At 43.2% G+C, this 16,430-nt stretch overlaps 2 protein-coding genes across 3 annotated transcripts in view; one reads left to right on the plus strand and one right to left on the minus strand.

Moving 5' to 3' along the window:
- Positions 1 to 6,263, plus strand: LOC126392964 (GDP-Man:Man(3)GlcNAc(2)-PP-Dol alpha-1,2-mannosyltransferase-like). Its single transcript, XM_050048756.1, has 6 exons — positions 1 to 133; positions 379 to 600; positions 2,073 to 2,275; positions 2,391 to 2,559; positions 2,858 to 3,486; positions 3,709 to 6,263. Exons 1-6 carry the CDS (start codon positions 78 to 80, stop codon positions 3,990 to 3,992), a joined length of 1,563 nt encoding a protein of 520 aa, XP_049904713.1. The 5' UTR covers positions 1 to 77; the 3' UTR covers positions 3,993 to 6,263.
- LOC126392963 (serine/threonine-protein kinase Nek5-like) overlaps positions 6,159 to 16,430 on the minus strand; it is a 24,684-nt gene continuing 14,412 nt past the window's right edge. The window contains exons 12-24 of one of the 2 annotated variants that reach the window (XM_050048755.1): positions 15,739 to 15,851; positions 14,583 to 14,635; positions 14,277 to 14,453; positions 13,228 to 13,306; positions 12,537 to 12,650; positions 12,230 to 12,310; positions 11,464 to 11,535; positions 10,980 to 11,060; positions 9,589 to 9,708; positions 9,329 to 9,503; positions 8,915 to 9,025; positions 8,682 to 8,808; positions 6,159 to 8,403 (exon numbers count right to left, since the gene is read on the minus strand). In XM_050048755.1, the coding sequence (XP_049904712.1) occupies positions 8,094 to 8,403; positions 8,682 to 8,808; positions 8,915 to 9,025; positions 9,329 to 9,503; positions 9,589 to 9,708; positions 10,980 to 11,060; positions 11,464 to 11,535; positions 12,230 to 12,310; positions 12,537 to 12,650; positions 13,228 to 13,306; positions 14,277 to 14,453; positions 14,583 to 14,635; positions 15,739 to 15,851 (1,613 nt within the window). In that variant the 3' untranslated portion in view covers positions 6,159 to 8,093. Of the gene's footprint in view, positions 8,404 to 8,681; positions 8,809 to 8,914; positions 9,026 to 9,328; positions 9,504 to 9,588; positions 9,709 to 10,979; positions 11,061 to 11,463; positions 11,536 to 12,229; positions 12,311 to 12,452; positions 12,651 to 13,227; positions 13,307 to 14,276; positions 14,454 to 14,582; positions 14,636 to 15,738; positions 15,852 to 16,430 lie in introns of both variants that reach the window. The other variant, XM_050048754.1, reaches the window with a different exon arrangement.

Genomic DNA, 16,430 nt, shown 5'->3' on the forward strand with positions numbered 1-16,430 from the left:
AACAAACGCTGGGCCAATCACAGAGCGACAGCTCGGTCAGCTGACCGCAACTTCCGGTGAAGTGTTGTGTTGTCAAGATGGCAGGACACGAACATCATCACCACTTGTCTCTGTGTTTCTGTGATTTAATGAGGTAAAACTTTCTCCTCTCGGTGTCTCGTTGCTTCGCTGAACAGATTAAATGTTAGTTAAAGAGAGTTAAAGAAATAAACTCATGAACACGAGCTAACTGCTAAATGCTAACTTTAGCTTCATTAGCAGCTAGGTGGCTAATCTCAAAGTTACAGTAAACGACAGTCTGTCGGTTAAAGTCCGGTGGTTAACGGCCCCGGTGGTGTCACTCAGCCCGCTCACAGCCCTCTGTGTCCCCCTCCTCAGGTTGTTGTGGTCCCTGGTGGTCCCCTGCGCCTACCTCAGCCTGCTCCTGACCCTCGTCCTGCTGCTGCTCCTGCTGGGGGTCCGGATGTGGCTGCAGGGCCGCCGCAAGGCCCGCCGGGCTCGGGACGGTGGACCCGCGGTGGCCTTCTTCCACCCGTACTGCAACGCGGGAGGAGGCGGGGAGCGGGTCCTCTGGTGCTCCCTGAGGGCCCTCATGCACCGGTACAGTCTATACTGCTAACTGTCAGTGGTGGAAAGTTAATAAGTACATTTACTTAAGTGTTAAGATACTTGTAACGTTACTGTACTTGAGTATTTCCATTTACTGCTACATGATACTGGTACTGCAGTAGATTTATCTGACAGCTTTAGTTACAGAACAGATTCAGATTAAGAATAGAAAACACAGTCGATAGATTAATATTAAAGCACAAAAATGAAGATTTTCAGGTTATATCTGACATGATTGTAACTGTCAGGTGTCCACATACTTTTGCATAATAACGAGTTTATAAATACTAGTAACAGGCAACATCAACAGATCAAGAGCATATACTGTATAAAATAACAGACGTAGCTACTGTGATGCCACCAATTGGTTTGTGGACTCCTGTTTTGAAGCCTCCATTGATGTATGAAGAGACCTGGATGCAGTGCTGGAGGCAGGACTCTGTTCATCCCTATGAAAGTTGTATGAAGTTGCCAGTGTCTCATTAACCTGCTGCCTCCACATCAGTGGGCCCATAGAGGCTAGAGGGAAGACTTCCAGTTTAGCTCTGCTAACTTCAGTGGGGATAAAATGGTTTCATCTTGTGGCTCCTCTAGACTTTCCAAATGTTATCTGACCAAATGACCAAAATCCTGATCAGAACAAGTCAGTTTGCAGAGGCTGTGGTGCTCAAAAAATTGTATCCACTTATTTACAGATGTCTCTTTAACTTTAAGTCTATGGAAGAAAGTCTTTTTGGGCCCCATAGCATCATGAGATGGGCAGCAGAAATTGCAGTACCACTGTTTGGCCACTACGAAATCTGGCTTCAGAGCCTGTCTCACTTCCTGGGGGCCTCGAGTTCGGCATTTCACCCATCGCCATTTTGGTTTTGGAGCCATAAGTGACCATATTTTAGGAGCAAGGGGTGGATCTGACTCAGACTGTGGTGACGCCTCACAGACAGCCTGTCACGCAAGGGGCTCCACCCTTAATTATGAGTAACTATAAGCCTTAATAAAACATAAACAGGTGAGTTAAATAAAAAAACAGCCGTCTACAGTTGTCATGAATGTTGAAATTAACTACAGAGGCCAAACTGTTTTTGTATCAGGCTGTAAACATGTTTATTTCTGCTGTAAATTTGAACATGTCAACATTTTACACATACTTACATTAAAAAAATGGTTTCAGGTTTTGGTCATAATAAAAATTTTGTTCGACCAAATGATAATAGTAATTGTTTAATCCTTTACACTATGATACTGTGATTTTTCCTGATACTGTTAGCGTACTGTCAAACTCTCACACCGTTGCAACCCCACTGTGGAAATAAGGTCATTTATGCAACGGCAATTAAAAATATTGTCACTTAGCTAACATCAGCTAAGAGGTAACAGAAACAGTAGAAATCTTACAGTACCCAACTGAGGCTTAAATCTAATGAATGACTGAAACTGATTCATGTTTTTCTTCCTCTCCTCAGTTACCCCGGCATCTCCTTCGTGGTTTACACGGGTGACCAGGGAGTGACTGGCGAGCAGATTCTGGAGGGAGCCCGACAACGTTTCAACATCACGCTGCCTCGATCAGTCACCTTCGTCTTCCTGCATCACCGTTCGCTGGTGGAGGCCAGCTCCTACCCTCACTTCACCCTGCTGGGACAGAGTGGCGGCTCCATGTTCCTCGGTGAGTCCAAGCCACAACATGTGACTTATAGTAAATTCTGACATAGATGGATCATGCGCTAAGTTACAGTTACACTGTGTGTGTGTGTGTGTGTGTGTGTGTGTGTGTGTTGTAGGCTGGGAGGCATTGACAGCCTTCGTTCCCGACCTGTATGTGGACTCGATGGGCTACGCCTTCACTCTGCCCATCTTCCGCTACCTGGGAGGCTGTAAGGTGGCGAGCTACGTTCACTATCCCACCGTCAGCACCGACATGCTGTCTGTGGTCAGAGAGAGGAACCCCAGGTAACGTTGCACAAGAAAACCTGTCATTTAAAACGCTGTGGGCGGGACTTAGTGATGGTTTGATCTTAAGAAATAGGGTTGTATGACGTGCTTATCCATAGACAGTATATTACCTACAGTAGATGTTAGTCGGCATGTCCCTCAGAGGCTTCTGTAATTATATTTGGGAAGAAAGAAGCATTTTAGTTTGGTGTAAATCTGAAACTGAGAGAAAATAGTTTTAGTTTAGCAGGTTCAGTTTGGACGTTCTCTTATAAAACACTGACCAACCTTTTGTCTTCGTCCTGTTTGATTCCAGATTCAACAACGCTGACTTCATCTCCAGAAACCCGGTGCTGAGCGCAGTGAAGGTGGTGTACTACTGCTGCTTCGCCCTGCTCTACGGCCTGGCCGGCTCTTGCAGCGACGTCATCATGGTGAACTCCACCTGGACGCTGGGTCACATCCTGGCTCTGTGGCGCTCGCCGAGCCGCACCAGCATCGTCTACCCGCCCTGCGACGTCAGGGCCTTCCTGGACATCCCGCTGGACGAGGAGGAGGATGAAGAGGAGGTGGAGGAGGAAGGCTGGGAGGAGCTCGGACGGGAGGAAGAGGAGGGAAGGGACAGGAAGTGCCACTCCATCGTGTCGGTGGGTCAGTTCCGGCCGGAGAAGGACCATCGGCTGCAGATCAGGGCGTTTCACAAACTGCTGGGCAGGAAGGAGGGCGGGCCCGGGGGGCGGGAGTCTCTGCGCCTGGTGCTGATTGGTGGATGCAGGAACCAGGAGGATGAGGAGCGGGTGCTGATGCTGCGGGGTCTGTGTCAGGAGCTGGGCGTGACCGACCGCGTCGACTTCAAACTCAACGTGCCCTTTGAGGAGCTGAAGAGAGAGCTGGTGGACGCCACCATCGGTCTGCACACCATGTGGAACGAACACTTCGGTATCGGTGAGGAAAACACAGCATTTACAACACACACACACACACACACACACACACACACACACACACACACACACACACACATTGGCCTGTAACTAAATGCTTCCATTCACATGATAGGTATCAAATGAAGTTAATCAGTATCACTGTAAGGGCACTGGTGTCGTTACTTTTAAAACGATACTCAGCTGTTGATGCGTCAGGAGTTAAATTCCTCTCTGTGTCCAGGTGTGGTGGAGTGTATGGCTGCAGGCACCATCGTTCTCGCTCATAAGTCTGGAGGTCCGAAGCTGGACATCGTGGTGCCATACGAAGGCGGACAGACGGGCTTCCTGGCCGACAGCGAGGACAGCTACGCCGCTTCCATGGAAACCATCCTGGCGCTGTCTCCGTCGGCCAGACTGGAGATCCGACGTAACGCCCGGCGCTCTGTGGAGCGATTCTCCGACCAGGAGTTTGAGGCTTGTTTCCTCGCTGCCATGGAGTCTCTGATGGGTAAACTGGAGCGATGAAGAGGAGCAGACGAGGCCCAGCGTCCACCAGGGACCAGGACTTTAATTTAAATGCATTCTCGAGCACAGATTTTTGTACTGAAGCAGCGAGGTCATGAAGTGTGACACACAACAGAGAAAGAAGGTGACGTTATAAAGAGGAGTCCCTGGTGGACGCCCACAGATAAAATGTTCTTCATATCTGCTGTTATCAATCAGCAAACACAGAATACATTTCCAGTGACTCTGCATGTGTCAAACTCACAACGACTGTTCACCAAACAAACAGAAACATGGAGGAGCAGCAGAGACGGAGGCTCCTCTGCTCACACACAGCTCACAGGGCTGATTGTCTGTCAGGGTGTAAACGGGGTGAGTTTCTGCTGCAGCTCCAGAGACTCAGAGAAGCAGATCCTGAACTTTAAATGTAAAACATAAACGTTACATGTGTTCACCATCAAACTGTCTTTGTTAATGTGTTGAAGTGACTTCAGCCAAAAGCTTAGAAGAGATCTCAAGCTTCAGGAAACTTTCTGTTAAATCACATTGTTCACCAGTGGGATGTGACATTTCCAAGTTGAAGTACTTTGAGATTTGAGGAGTTTGTTTTCTTAGCTGGATGAGAATATCGTCATTGCCTTTATATCTCTGTTATACTTGGTACAGGAGCTGTTGAGCTTAGCTTAGCACGAAGGCTGTGAGCAGAGGGAAACTGTCAGCCTGCATACATCTATCTGTGCTGAAGCACGTGGGGGGAGCAGATGGAGCCACTGGTCTGTGTGGGTTCATGAGAGGAAACATATTAATATATACACAGTGTATTAACATATTTCTCCTCCATTGAAGCAACATTGTAAGTTGTGATGATTGGTCTTTGTGGTATTTGTCCCTCCTCTACTATGATTGGACGGCTGGGTCACTAGAAAAAACGCCACCAAAGACGCAGCACTCAAAGCCTTGTTGCCCCGCTGGTGTCTGTAGTAGATTTCTAAATTCGTGTTGCTGCCGTTGCAGAGAATTAGGTCCCGTTTATACGACAACGATTTCAACTGAAAACGGTAAACTTAAGTTACGTTGTGGCTGATTGTTTACACGACAACGGCGTTTTGGGTGCCTGAAAACATTTTGAAAACGGGTTCCAGAGTGCTTTTTTTTTTTTTTGGAAACAGCACTATCTCCGTTGTCATGTAAACTTGCAATATGCAGTTCCTCTGAAAACAGAGACTTTTCGCACATGCTCATTACGCTTCCAGTCACCAGGCATGCGCGAGAAAGTCGACCATCAAAAAAACAATGGTGAGCTCTGTTTGTGCTGCTCACCCTGTTGAATTTATCAACGCTTCCCCATCGTAGTGTAGATTTACTGTAGCAACCCCACCTCGTCGTCCGTCCAGACAAACGTTCATGTGGTTGCCATTTTGTTTGTTTATACAGCACGGCTCTGTAGAAGGAAGCGTAAGCGTCACACCGCCAACTACTGGCCTGGCATGTATACTGCAGCACTTTTGGTCATTTTTGCGGATCCGTGTGCACGCCGTTTGTTATCAAAACGTTGTTGTCTAAACGCAGAACTTTTTTCAAAACGAAAATGAGAAACGATTCTGTTTTCAGTGGATCGTTTTCGTGTAAACATGGCCTGAACAAAATGCACTTCATAGGTTTAGAAGCTTCTCTATCTCTACTTGTGTTTAAATACGTAAGATACAACATGTTAATCAGACAGCTCTTTTGATTATGCTCGGCTATCAGTTTCCCCCTGCTTCCAGTCTTTGTGCTAAGCTAAGCTAACACATGTTGGACATATCTGGAAGTGAATCTTCTCATCAGACTGTGAAGCATATTCACTTCCCAAATGTTCCTTTAAGGTGTTAAATTAAATTGAGAGTTACATTCCAAATATCTTTTTGTTCGACACCACTGACGTGTGAAGTTATTCAGATTTTAATTATAGTTATTTATGAAGATGGTAGTATTCGTAATGATTCCTAAATAGATGTGAAAGGGTTTGTGATGTTAGTTTTCCTGACAGAGTCACTGAAATGAAGATGTTTTTTTATGCACTTTGAAGAAGCACTTAAGTGTGTTTGGGTTTAAGGTGACGGCCAAATCAATTTTTATTTAAATGTAGTTTCACTTCCTGCATTCCTGTTTGTAACGAGGTGGAGGCACAGAGATGTGAAAGTGTGTGAAATATTAAGGAATCTTTATTTTGAAAGACATTGTTACTGTTTAAGGTTGTTAATGTAGAAATAAGATTCAAATACTGCAATAAATACAATCATCAACACTTCATATTAACTGTCTGTTATGTGCGTGAAACAGAGTTAAAGCACAGAAAGGTACAAACATTACTGCTGCTTGTTAAACAATATCTTCCATATAACTGAGTGAAGCATTAAAATCAGAAGTCACACTGAAGCTGATGTTAAAGGAGACGTCTGCTGATTTTCAGCTTTTTCCAAATGTCACAAAATCCCATAAAAAGATTCAATCCTACATAAACCGTCCTGCTGCCACAGATACTCACTAGAGCACCAAATGTGGATTAATCCGCCGCTGAAAATAGTCCCCTACACAGTCACTGATTCCTCCTGTTTGTTAAATTAAAAACTACAGTGAGCAGCTGTGAGGACATTACTGATGAAACTGTTGCTCTGTCTCAAATCAGATACCTCAGAACACTGTGTTCAGTGTGTAGTTACTTGTGTAGTGCGTGAATTTTGACAGGTTAGTGTTGTCTCAGATCAAACATGGCCGTTGACAGCTTTCCTTCTGCTCAGTGTACTGCAGCCAGGCTGAGCATCATCACCTGAATGACTATCTCTCGTCAATGTTCGAGTGAATGTATGATTGCTGTATCTGCCTGTTTGCTCCTTTGTCTTCTGCATTTATTTACTCATTGTATTAAAAATAAAAGGGCTTTCACAGCACGTTTCTATATATATGGATGTCGGTGGCTGATACTGTCAGTGACAGCTGCTGCATTTTATAAATATTTACAACTCATCAAGCATCTGACCACAAATCTGACATTACAATCCTCTATCGCAGTGGTTTCCAACTGGTCCAGAATTGTCCTGAGTCATTAGTTCAAGGTCCATACAGTTTAATATATTCAGCGTCATACTGGCGTTTGGCCATGTCGAGTTAGCTGCCCGTTAGTCACTCACTCTACAGCAGGAAACAGCACTTCAGAATAAAATCTCTGTGCCGGATATTCACTGTACTTCAAAATAAAGTGTTTTTTACAAACCTGACACATTTGTGAGTCCATTCAGGATGGACCCGTATAATTTAAGATGCATAAACACCAAAAATAACTTACTCTTTAAGCTAGTATATCTTACCCTTCACGCCTGATGACAAAATGTGATGCTGTTAGCTCGCTAGCAGACTAACGTCATTTCACAAGTTTAAAATGTGTTTGTGGTCCCGCCCCTTCTGTTACGTAGGCAACATGGCGACCATTAAAGATTAACAGTGTGCAACATAACACAACTCGATTTTCTGACTGTCATGAGTGCATCATCCAGGTACTCTTAGATCTCTGCTTTTCACCATACTTTTCAGTGTGAACGCACTCACACACTCAAAGTAGCAAGTTTGAGTACAGAAGTTTCTGACTTGAGACACAGCACATATGATCATCGATTGAGAGAAGACGAACTAAAGTATTTGTTGATTTTGTTCTTTTCATGGTATTTATAGACAATAAAAAAATGTAAAATAACACCAGACTTATCTGTTAAAATAAAGATCAACAGACAGTTAAACTAAAGACTGGACACTCAGACACAAACAGTTTTCTATCTAATGGTGTGAAGCAGAGCAGAGCGCCTGAAACATGAAACATATCAGTGCAAACAGACTTCAATGGAAGATGAACAAAAGAAAAGGTAATTAAATCTTCTGGACATTTCTAAGCAGCATTTTCCAGCTGTCTTGTATCTGTTCAGCTCTGGAAATCCAAACTACTGTTTCTTCTAAACTTTGGCTAAATGAAACATTTCCCATGAAGGAGGGCTCTTCTAATATACTCCAACATATTGTTTTGGGTGAACTATTCCGTTAAATGGACTCAAGTCACTGTCTCAGAATAAAGGATTCAATGTTTGTGATCACTCAGCTCGTCTGCTGCTGTTTATTTGACGCAGTGTTATTGTCTGAACTGTCAGACTGACCGTCTCGTTCTTCAGGCTCAGAGGAAACATTGTCTGCTTGTGAATCTTCGACCTCCGGCTGGATCTGTTGTGAGTCTGCAGCACTCGCCGCTGCACCTCCATCCTCATTCTCCTCCGTCCCATCACCACCCACCGCCGCCGTCTCCTCTGTGTGCTCTGCCTCGTCCGAGCTCCCATCCTCCATCACAAACAGGTTCTTCATGGAGTCTGCCACGGCCTCTCTCAGCTCGTCCTCCGACTCCTCGAAGTTCCTGATGATAGACAGGAAATTAAAATGGTTTTGTTAAAGTTCAAGAAGCAACGACGACGATGAAGGCTTTGGTGAGGAAACGGGCTTGTTGCTGAGGAGATAACAATCAGAGTTTACTGAAAAAGAGGAGTAATGATGACACTAAAATCTGTGTATTAAACAGCTGTATCAGTGAAACATTATCCTCACTGACACTGACATAAATGATGGTGTTATAAATATATCCATAAGAAACTACGAGCTACAGAGAGCAGTGAACAGAGGGGAGTGTTCACTCACGTGTCGTCATCGTCTGACCTCGGCTCCAGACGCTCTTCATCCATCTCCACATCAGAGTCCTCCTCCTCTTCCTCCTCTTTCCTCTCCTCTTTTTCCTCCTCCTCCTCTTCTGCTCTGTCCTCTGAGTCTGACAGTAAACACAGTTCAGTGTGTCAGATGTTTTAGGAGTGACGTTGGTTTTATACTGCTGCCGACTGTCGATCAGTCAAATGTGAGTGTGAGTGAACTCTGACCTGCAGTCACTGAGTCCAGAGTCGATGAAGTGAGTTCAGCCTCAGCGAGAGCGTTCAGCAGGGTGTTGGGGGGGCCGTCCACCCACTGCCTGCGACCTGCTACCTCCTCACCTGAAGGGGGCGGGGTCAGGAGACATATATGGGTCCCATACACTGCACTGTAACAGTCAAGTTTCTCAACAGGATTTCTTCATGAAAGCAAATATTTATCAAAATGTCGATTTCATATCCCTTCAAAGTCAGAGAAGAGAGGAAAGCAGAGAACAGCACAAATCAGAAAAATAGTGTAACTGAAGAAAATAAACTTTAAATTTGTGGTGAAGCTCTGGTTGTTGTAAAAAGTTAAATACAGAGGAGATTCATTGATGAATTAATTAACTAACTAATATATGATTTAAAAACGTTGCACTGCACCTTGTTCAGCCTCGACCACTGTGTTGTAGACAGAGTTGACGTCCATGTTGGCGAGTGCGTCCAGCAGAGTCTGAGGAGTCCTCTGGCTCCACCCCCTCCTCACCTCCGACCAATCCCTGAGCTTCAACTCCTCCCCTTCCTGGAAGCTCAGCGTCTGGTTCAGAGGGTCCACTTCCTGTGTGAGGAGTCGGGGACAAGATGAGAGAGAAACAGAAGAAGAAGAGGAGGTGTGAAGGAGAAACAGACAGAGTACTACTCACCTCCTCCTCCTTTTGTCTTCCATCACCCACCTTCTCCTCGTCTTCCTCTCTCTTCTCCTCCTTCTCTGCTTCCTCTTTCACGCCTTCGTCATCTAACCGGATCTCAAACATGATTCCCTTCTGCAGGAATGACAAACACAACAAACAGATGACAAACAAAACTGGAAAATTTCTCATGACATTTTGAGCGCACCTGATAGTGGCACCCTGATGCTAATATTATTGGTACTTAGTGATGATTAATCACCAAATAATATAATCAGAGAGAAAAGACTCTGCCATACGCATTGATGTCACATTTATGTTTGTGATGTCAAAAATGTGAGCTCCACAGCAGGTTGGAAAACTAGCACTGTCAGCGTTCTTTCATGAATTCCTGGTCTCAGTTTATACAGGACTAATAGTAATATAGAGCCTCAGTGAGCCAAATGTGTAAGTGTGTTTGATCACAAACCAGCTTCGATGACTTTAGGTGAACAGCGGGCTGAAAACTGAGCTGCTTATTTGGGGTTCATTAAACTATTCTACATTAAATACTCAAATGTTCTGAATCTGGACAGACAGTCAAAAAGCTGACTTCAAGACAGGTCTTATTCTTGAGTAAAGACATCAGCTGAGTGTCTGAGCTGAATATTTAGCCCTACCACTCAAAAATGCGCGTGCCCGTGTAGGGGTAGGGGTGTCCCAATTCTCTTACCGTCGAGGGTTAGGGCCAAGGGGAGGGCTAGATAGTCCTTCAAACGGAGATTTTCCAGACCCACACTCCAAACGGAGGGCTAATGATGGTGAGAGACGCGTGAAAAGAGGCCCACAAATGTAAGTTTTTCTTTGTTAATAAAGGTGTAAAAATTGTGACAACCATTGAATTAGCTTGGTTTTATGTTGTTTCAGTGTATTTTAGAACTTTTACTTTTAACAAGCGTGTCAAAAAAGTTTGCGGTAACACTACATAATACGGCCCGTGTCTTTAGTGTGTACCTCCCATTCACTTACCACCTACTTTAAAATAAATATAAAATAATATTTAATAATATATAATATAATATATAATATAAAACAGAACAGAAATACCAGAAACAAGATTTTAGTATGATGATTTATTCGAGGAAAAGAAAATACTACTAAATTGGGTGGGGAAAAAATACAAACCCTTGTAAAATAAAAAACAACAATAAAACATTTACACATCCCTGACAAGCTTATAGACATTTTCTGTGTCCATCAATGAAAACTACAAACTATAGACAATATCTGTGTGCCGGCTTGAAGTGGTGTCCCAATTCTTAGGGGGATATTTCAAGCCCCTAGCCATTGACACTCTGTTTGGAGGGGCAAGGGGTAGGGGTAGGGCTAAAAAAGAGAATTGGGATTCACCCTTAGTGTGACCTCACCTTGTCTTTGTGTTTCCTCTCCAGCGCTTTCCTCTGATCTCTGGTCTCCTCTCTGATCTGCCTCAGAGCTGCTTCCATGTCCTGCAGCAGGAACGAGACACGCTATCAGAGACTTTAGTTTTTTATTGATTGTTGTTCGGGGGATTCAGAGCTTGCTTACTCATGCTTTCAATTAAAAACTTTTTTTTAAAATTTTATTGAAAAAATTTCAACAGACATGTGCTGTTCAACTTTTAATCAAAACAATGATAATCTTTTTTTTTATTTCACAAATATCAGCACGATAATTTACCTCTTATAATGATTTATTATTGGTCTTATTAATAACAAAATAATCCTTTAAGAGTAACTAGAAAGAAGAAGTATAAGAGAAGTATTTTTTTGTGTCGTTGTTAAGAAAAGTGCCGTATAAATAAAGTTTATTATATCATTCATGTACTGCTGGAGTATTAAAGGTCAGAATGGGTGTGACTCAGCTGATTACCTGTACAGGTGAGGCTCTCTGCTCTCTGGGTTTCTCCACCACAAAGGTTCCATGTTTGTGTTGTGGCTGCGGCTGACACATGACAGAATAAACATTTGTTAATGTTTCACTTTGTCGGGGCGTGAATAAATTCACAATGAACAGGGTTGGTGTTTTCTGAGCTGACAGGAGGAGCTGATGGCGTCTGTTCTCAGTGTGTTGATTCAGACAGGTTAACATGACAGGAAGAGGAGGATGAAATATGTATTGTGTGTGTTCCTGTTTAATTTAGCTCATCTTTCAGGATGACACTTTAACCACAAAGAAATGACAGGATATGGACGGTAACAGACATTCTGCAGGACAAAGACTACGACCTCACAGGGCGTGGAGGCAAAGTAATACTGTACTGTCTGGCTTTGAAGTGAGCGTCAAGGTGGTGGTGAAAATATTCTAAATTTAGTGTACACTTAAACTGTAGTCGATTATTTAAGAGCCTTAAATACATTTTGCTTCTTCCCCCGTCCGCAGCAGTGCACTGTTCAGCTTCTGTTGTAGTACTCCTGCCTGCTTCTCCAAATTGCGGGTGTCCCGACTGACACCCAGCGTATGTACAGTAACACACTGACTGTGGAGAAACAGAACTATCTCTATAAGGTCCATCCAGACAAATCCACGTACAGGTCACCTGCCATGCAACAGATTATGAGATACAGAGGGCTGCAGATATTGTCCTCTAAAATCAGACTGCTGCACGAACACCTGAGGTGGAATAAAGTGTTTGTACCTCTACTTCAGCTCTCAGTCTCATCTGTCTCATCTCCTGGTGATACTGCTGTCTGATGGCGTCCAGCTGACGCAGGTACTCCTGGCCACAGAGACACAGTATGAAGTTACAGCAAATATAAATAAAAACATTTTACAGTTGTACTGAAGTACAGTACTTAACTAGATGTATGTAGTAGCTCTCCACCTCGTTAAAGACAACATGCGGTTCAAAACTCTCCTACCTGCTGTCCCTCCTGCCTCCTGTCCTGAGGTATGTGTCCTACCTGCTGTCCCTCCTGCCTCCTGTCCTGAGGTGTGTGTCCTACCTGCTGTCCCTCCTGCCTCCTGTCCTGAGGTGTGTGTTGGTGTTCAGATGGTCTCACTTCCTGCTCCTGACCTCCAGGCTTCCTGTTGCGTTCAGCTGTAGACGGACGCAAACCCTGACGATCAAAGAGGAAAGGTCAAAGGTTACAGCTGTGTTGGAGCTTGGCATGATGGGAAATTACCACCAACACCAAGAGTTTATTTGTTTTTATTTTATTTTATCTGCGCTTTCAAATTCTGCACAGTGACTTTTAACGTCTCTTTTTAATGCTGCAGTCTTGTGATCACTGCTCTCATGTGTCAGTTAGTTTTCTCCCTCACAGGTTTCTGAATGTTACTCTGAGTGTGAACAGCAAGTTCACTTCCTGTTGTGGTTTTGTGCGACCCCACTGATGTTTACAGGTTTGAGTCATGATCCTGTGAACAAACTGACATTAAAAAACCTGCTGATTTAACAAGAGCAACCTACAACAACAAAATGTCTTCAGTCTTCTCTTTCAATCCAGACATGATGGATTTATTCTTCAAACACATTTATGACTTGTCTTATTACATGTGTTGAGTTAAAGTGTTCCTACAGTGTGGGATTTATCTAAACTAAGGCTAAAATCACAGATCTGATAATTCAGTGATCAGAAACGTGTTGCAGACTCAGTATGTGTGAGATGGTGAAGCTGCTGAGCTTCTTCCTACCAGCTGTTTCTCTGCTCTCAGTTTGTACAGGTTGGCTTCGTGTCTCCTCTGCATGTATTCATTACGAGCTGCAGCCACACTGACAGATACAAACAGAGACGTGGTTAAAATTGTTATTGACATACTGTTCTTGAACTCCATGATGACAATAAATCAGAAATTAATATATTGGGAAAACACTTAAAGGTCCAGTGTGTAAGATTTAAGGAGATTCAGTGGTGTAAGTTTTTAAGGGTGGCTAAAATACGTTCTGTTGCTGACCCCTCCACAGCAGTACATTGCTTAACTACCATGTCAGACTCCCGCCTGTTTCTCCAAACTGGAGGCGTGCTGACTGACATCTACTGTAAATAATATACTGTCTATGGATAAGTACCTCACACGACCCCACTTGAAAAAATCTGAACCATCTCTTTAAGACTGTAAACAAGGGGAAACAGATGCTGGTAGGCTTTTTGTTTTACTTTGGCCAGACTAGCTGTTTACCTCATTTTCAGCCTTTAAGCTAAGCAAAGCTAACATCTCCTCTTATCATTGGATATAAGTATGGTAGCAATCCAGCAAGAAAACAAAACCAAAAAACAAAAACTGTTAAACTTTTCTTTTAAATCAAACAAATGAACAGCAGCAGTTAGCTGCTAGCTGCAGGTAGACTGGTGGGTAACAAGTTTGCTGGGAAGATAAAAATGAGACTCAGCTATCCAACTATCATGATGATATCCTCGTATATGTAGCTCTGAAACAATTATGAAAATTAATCAGACGACTAATCGATAAATTTAGTCATTTTTAGCCAAATATTACATAATTGCCGCTTCTCAAAAATGAAGAATTCCTGTTTTTTCTTTCTTTTACATCATCACGAATTGAAGATCTTTGACTTTTGGAGCGTCGATCAAACAAAACAAGCACACTGAAGATACAACTTTAAGTTCTGAGAAATTGGGAAATACATTTGTCACTACTTTCTGACGAGTAGTTTCTTAAGCTAAAAAATAATCCACAGATGAATCTATAATGAAAACAATCATTAGTTACAGGTCACTCACATCATGTATGGTTCCACAGCATGGTCTTCACATCGCTCCTTCTCTCTCTCCTGAGGAGGAGGAGGAGGAGGAGGAGGAGGAGGAGGAGGAAGGACGTCCTCCTTCTTCCTCCTCTGGAGGGCGTCCAGCTGGGCGTAGTAGTGCTTATACTGGCCGACCAGCTGCTGTCCATTAAACCTGCATCAGGATTAGCTTTAGGTCAAAGTCCGAATGTAAAGGTCATCATGACGTCACTGATGACTGAGGGAGACTTTCATTCATGGAGTGAAGAGGTTGAATATGTGAGACGGTCTGAATGTGACTCACCTCTGGTTCTGCAGCGCTGCAGCTTCTCTGTCTGCAGCTCTGTGACGAAAAGGCTGAGATCATGAATAAATGGATCAGATCAATAATCATAATTTCACACACTTGGCAGCTTAGTTTTGTACAAGAGCTTACATTTATGATTTCAGCTGTTCCTGAGCGTCTCTGCAGCACACTGTTCACACTTAAAGTTCCTAATTTCTCAATTAAATCAAGACTTATTATTGACAAACTCAATAACCTTAAACATTAACTGCTAGCTTAAAGGATTTTGGAGAGATTTATGAACGACATGTGACCTGATGTACTCTCTGATGATACCTGAGAAATAAGAATTCTTGCAATTTTGGGAAATACATTTTTTTTAAGAGTTTGTTTACTTAATGACCACGGTAGTAGTCATGTGACAGGACTGCACGTGGCCAAAGGACAGTTAGTTCCACAGAGGAAAGTAAAATAAGATGAAATCAAGATACATTTTTGTTAAATCAATAATATGCAGCTCATCTTTCCTTTAAATGTACAAATAATTAGAAAAGCAACATTTTATATTGTGTACTTGGTGTGTATTCAGATATCAGCACGCTAACATAGCCTGGGATTTTTTTTAAATTGTGACAGAATGTTATTTCCATCACTTTGTTTATTGTGATGAAAAAGACATATGGTCATGAAAATGCCAATGGCAGTGTGATATTACCAAAATATTGTATCAATAAACTTCTCTTAATATGTGTTTGACTGTCTAGAAATGTTCAGACCGAAATGGATCACAGTTGGAAAGGTGAGAGGCAGGGTTCACCCTGGACAGGTCCCCAGACTATCACAGGACAGACAACCATTCACACTCACATTCACACCTACGGACAATTTAGAGTCACCAGTTAACCTGCATGTCTTTGGACTGTGGGAGGAAGCTGGAGCACCTGGAGGAAACCCACGCTGACACAGGGAGAACATGCAGACTCCACACAGAAGGGCTCCTCCACCCTGGGGTTTGAACCAGGAACCCTCTTGCTGTGAGGCGTCAGTGCTAACCACTGCACCAGTACCATATACACTTAAACATGGGAAAAAAACAGCAACCAGAGGCTCCGAATCCTGGACTGTGTTTGTATATATGGTACTTGTGGTGTTTGACTCTTATTATTATTATTACTTTGTAGGGGGCGGGGCTGTAGACTCTGAGTGGGACCCTCCAGTCTGGTTTAGCAGGAAGTCTCTTTGCGGCAGCTCCAGGTCTCTCTGCTGCTCCAAACTGCTGCTTCTTCTCTGGAGAAAAGACGAGGCTCAAGTTAGAACAACCAAAAACGATCAGAGTCACTTTGTCTCCTGTCGGTGCACGGGTACTTTTACTTTTGAATTTCCACTACTTTCGCTTTCTGCTCCTTCCTGTCCAGTGATAACCACATATCTCCAGATGTGTTGATGTTGAATGTTTGTGATAAACTGAAGGATGAAGTCTTCCTCTATCTGCTGCTAAATAAACTCTTTAAAACTCTTGGACCAGCTGGAAAAATCTGTTGTCACAAAGCTGAAAACAGGCTCTCTTTCTGACTTTTTACAGATTTGTGGTTCTCACAGGACAGCCACGCTACAAACATGTGATTATCTTATAGAATCTGAGGCATCGCTGTAGATAAACTACCCAACAGTATGTAAAGGAGTTCAATGAGCACAACCTGTAACATATACAGCAGGAAAATGACACATTCATGCAGCAGGAAAAGGTTTTAAATGCAGTGCTGTCACTTTTACTGGAGTAAAGGCTGCTGTATAAATACTTGACATGTGCACCCATAGGTGGCAAGACTTTCCTGTTTACTTCTGCTCTTCCTGCTCGTGTTCTTC

Source organism: Epinephelus moara, chromosome 7 (genome assembly GCF_006386435.1).
Source record: "Epinephelus moara isolate mb chromosome 7, YSFRI_EMoa_1.0, whole genome shotgun sequence".
In the NCBI taxonomy this organism is placed as follows: domain Eukaryota; kingdom Metazoa; phylum Chordata; class Actinopteri; order Perciformes; family Serranidae; genus Epinephelus; species Epinephelus moara.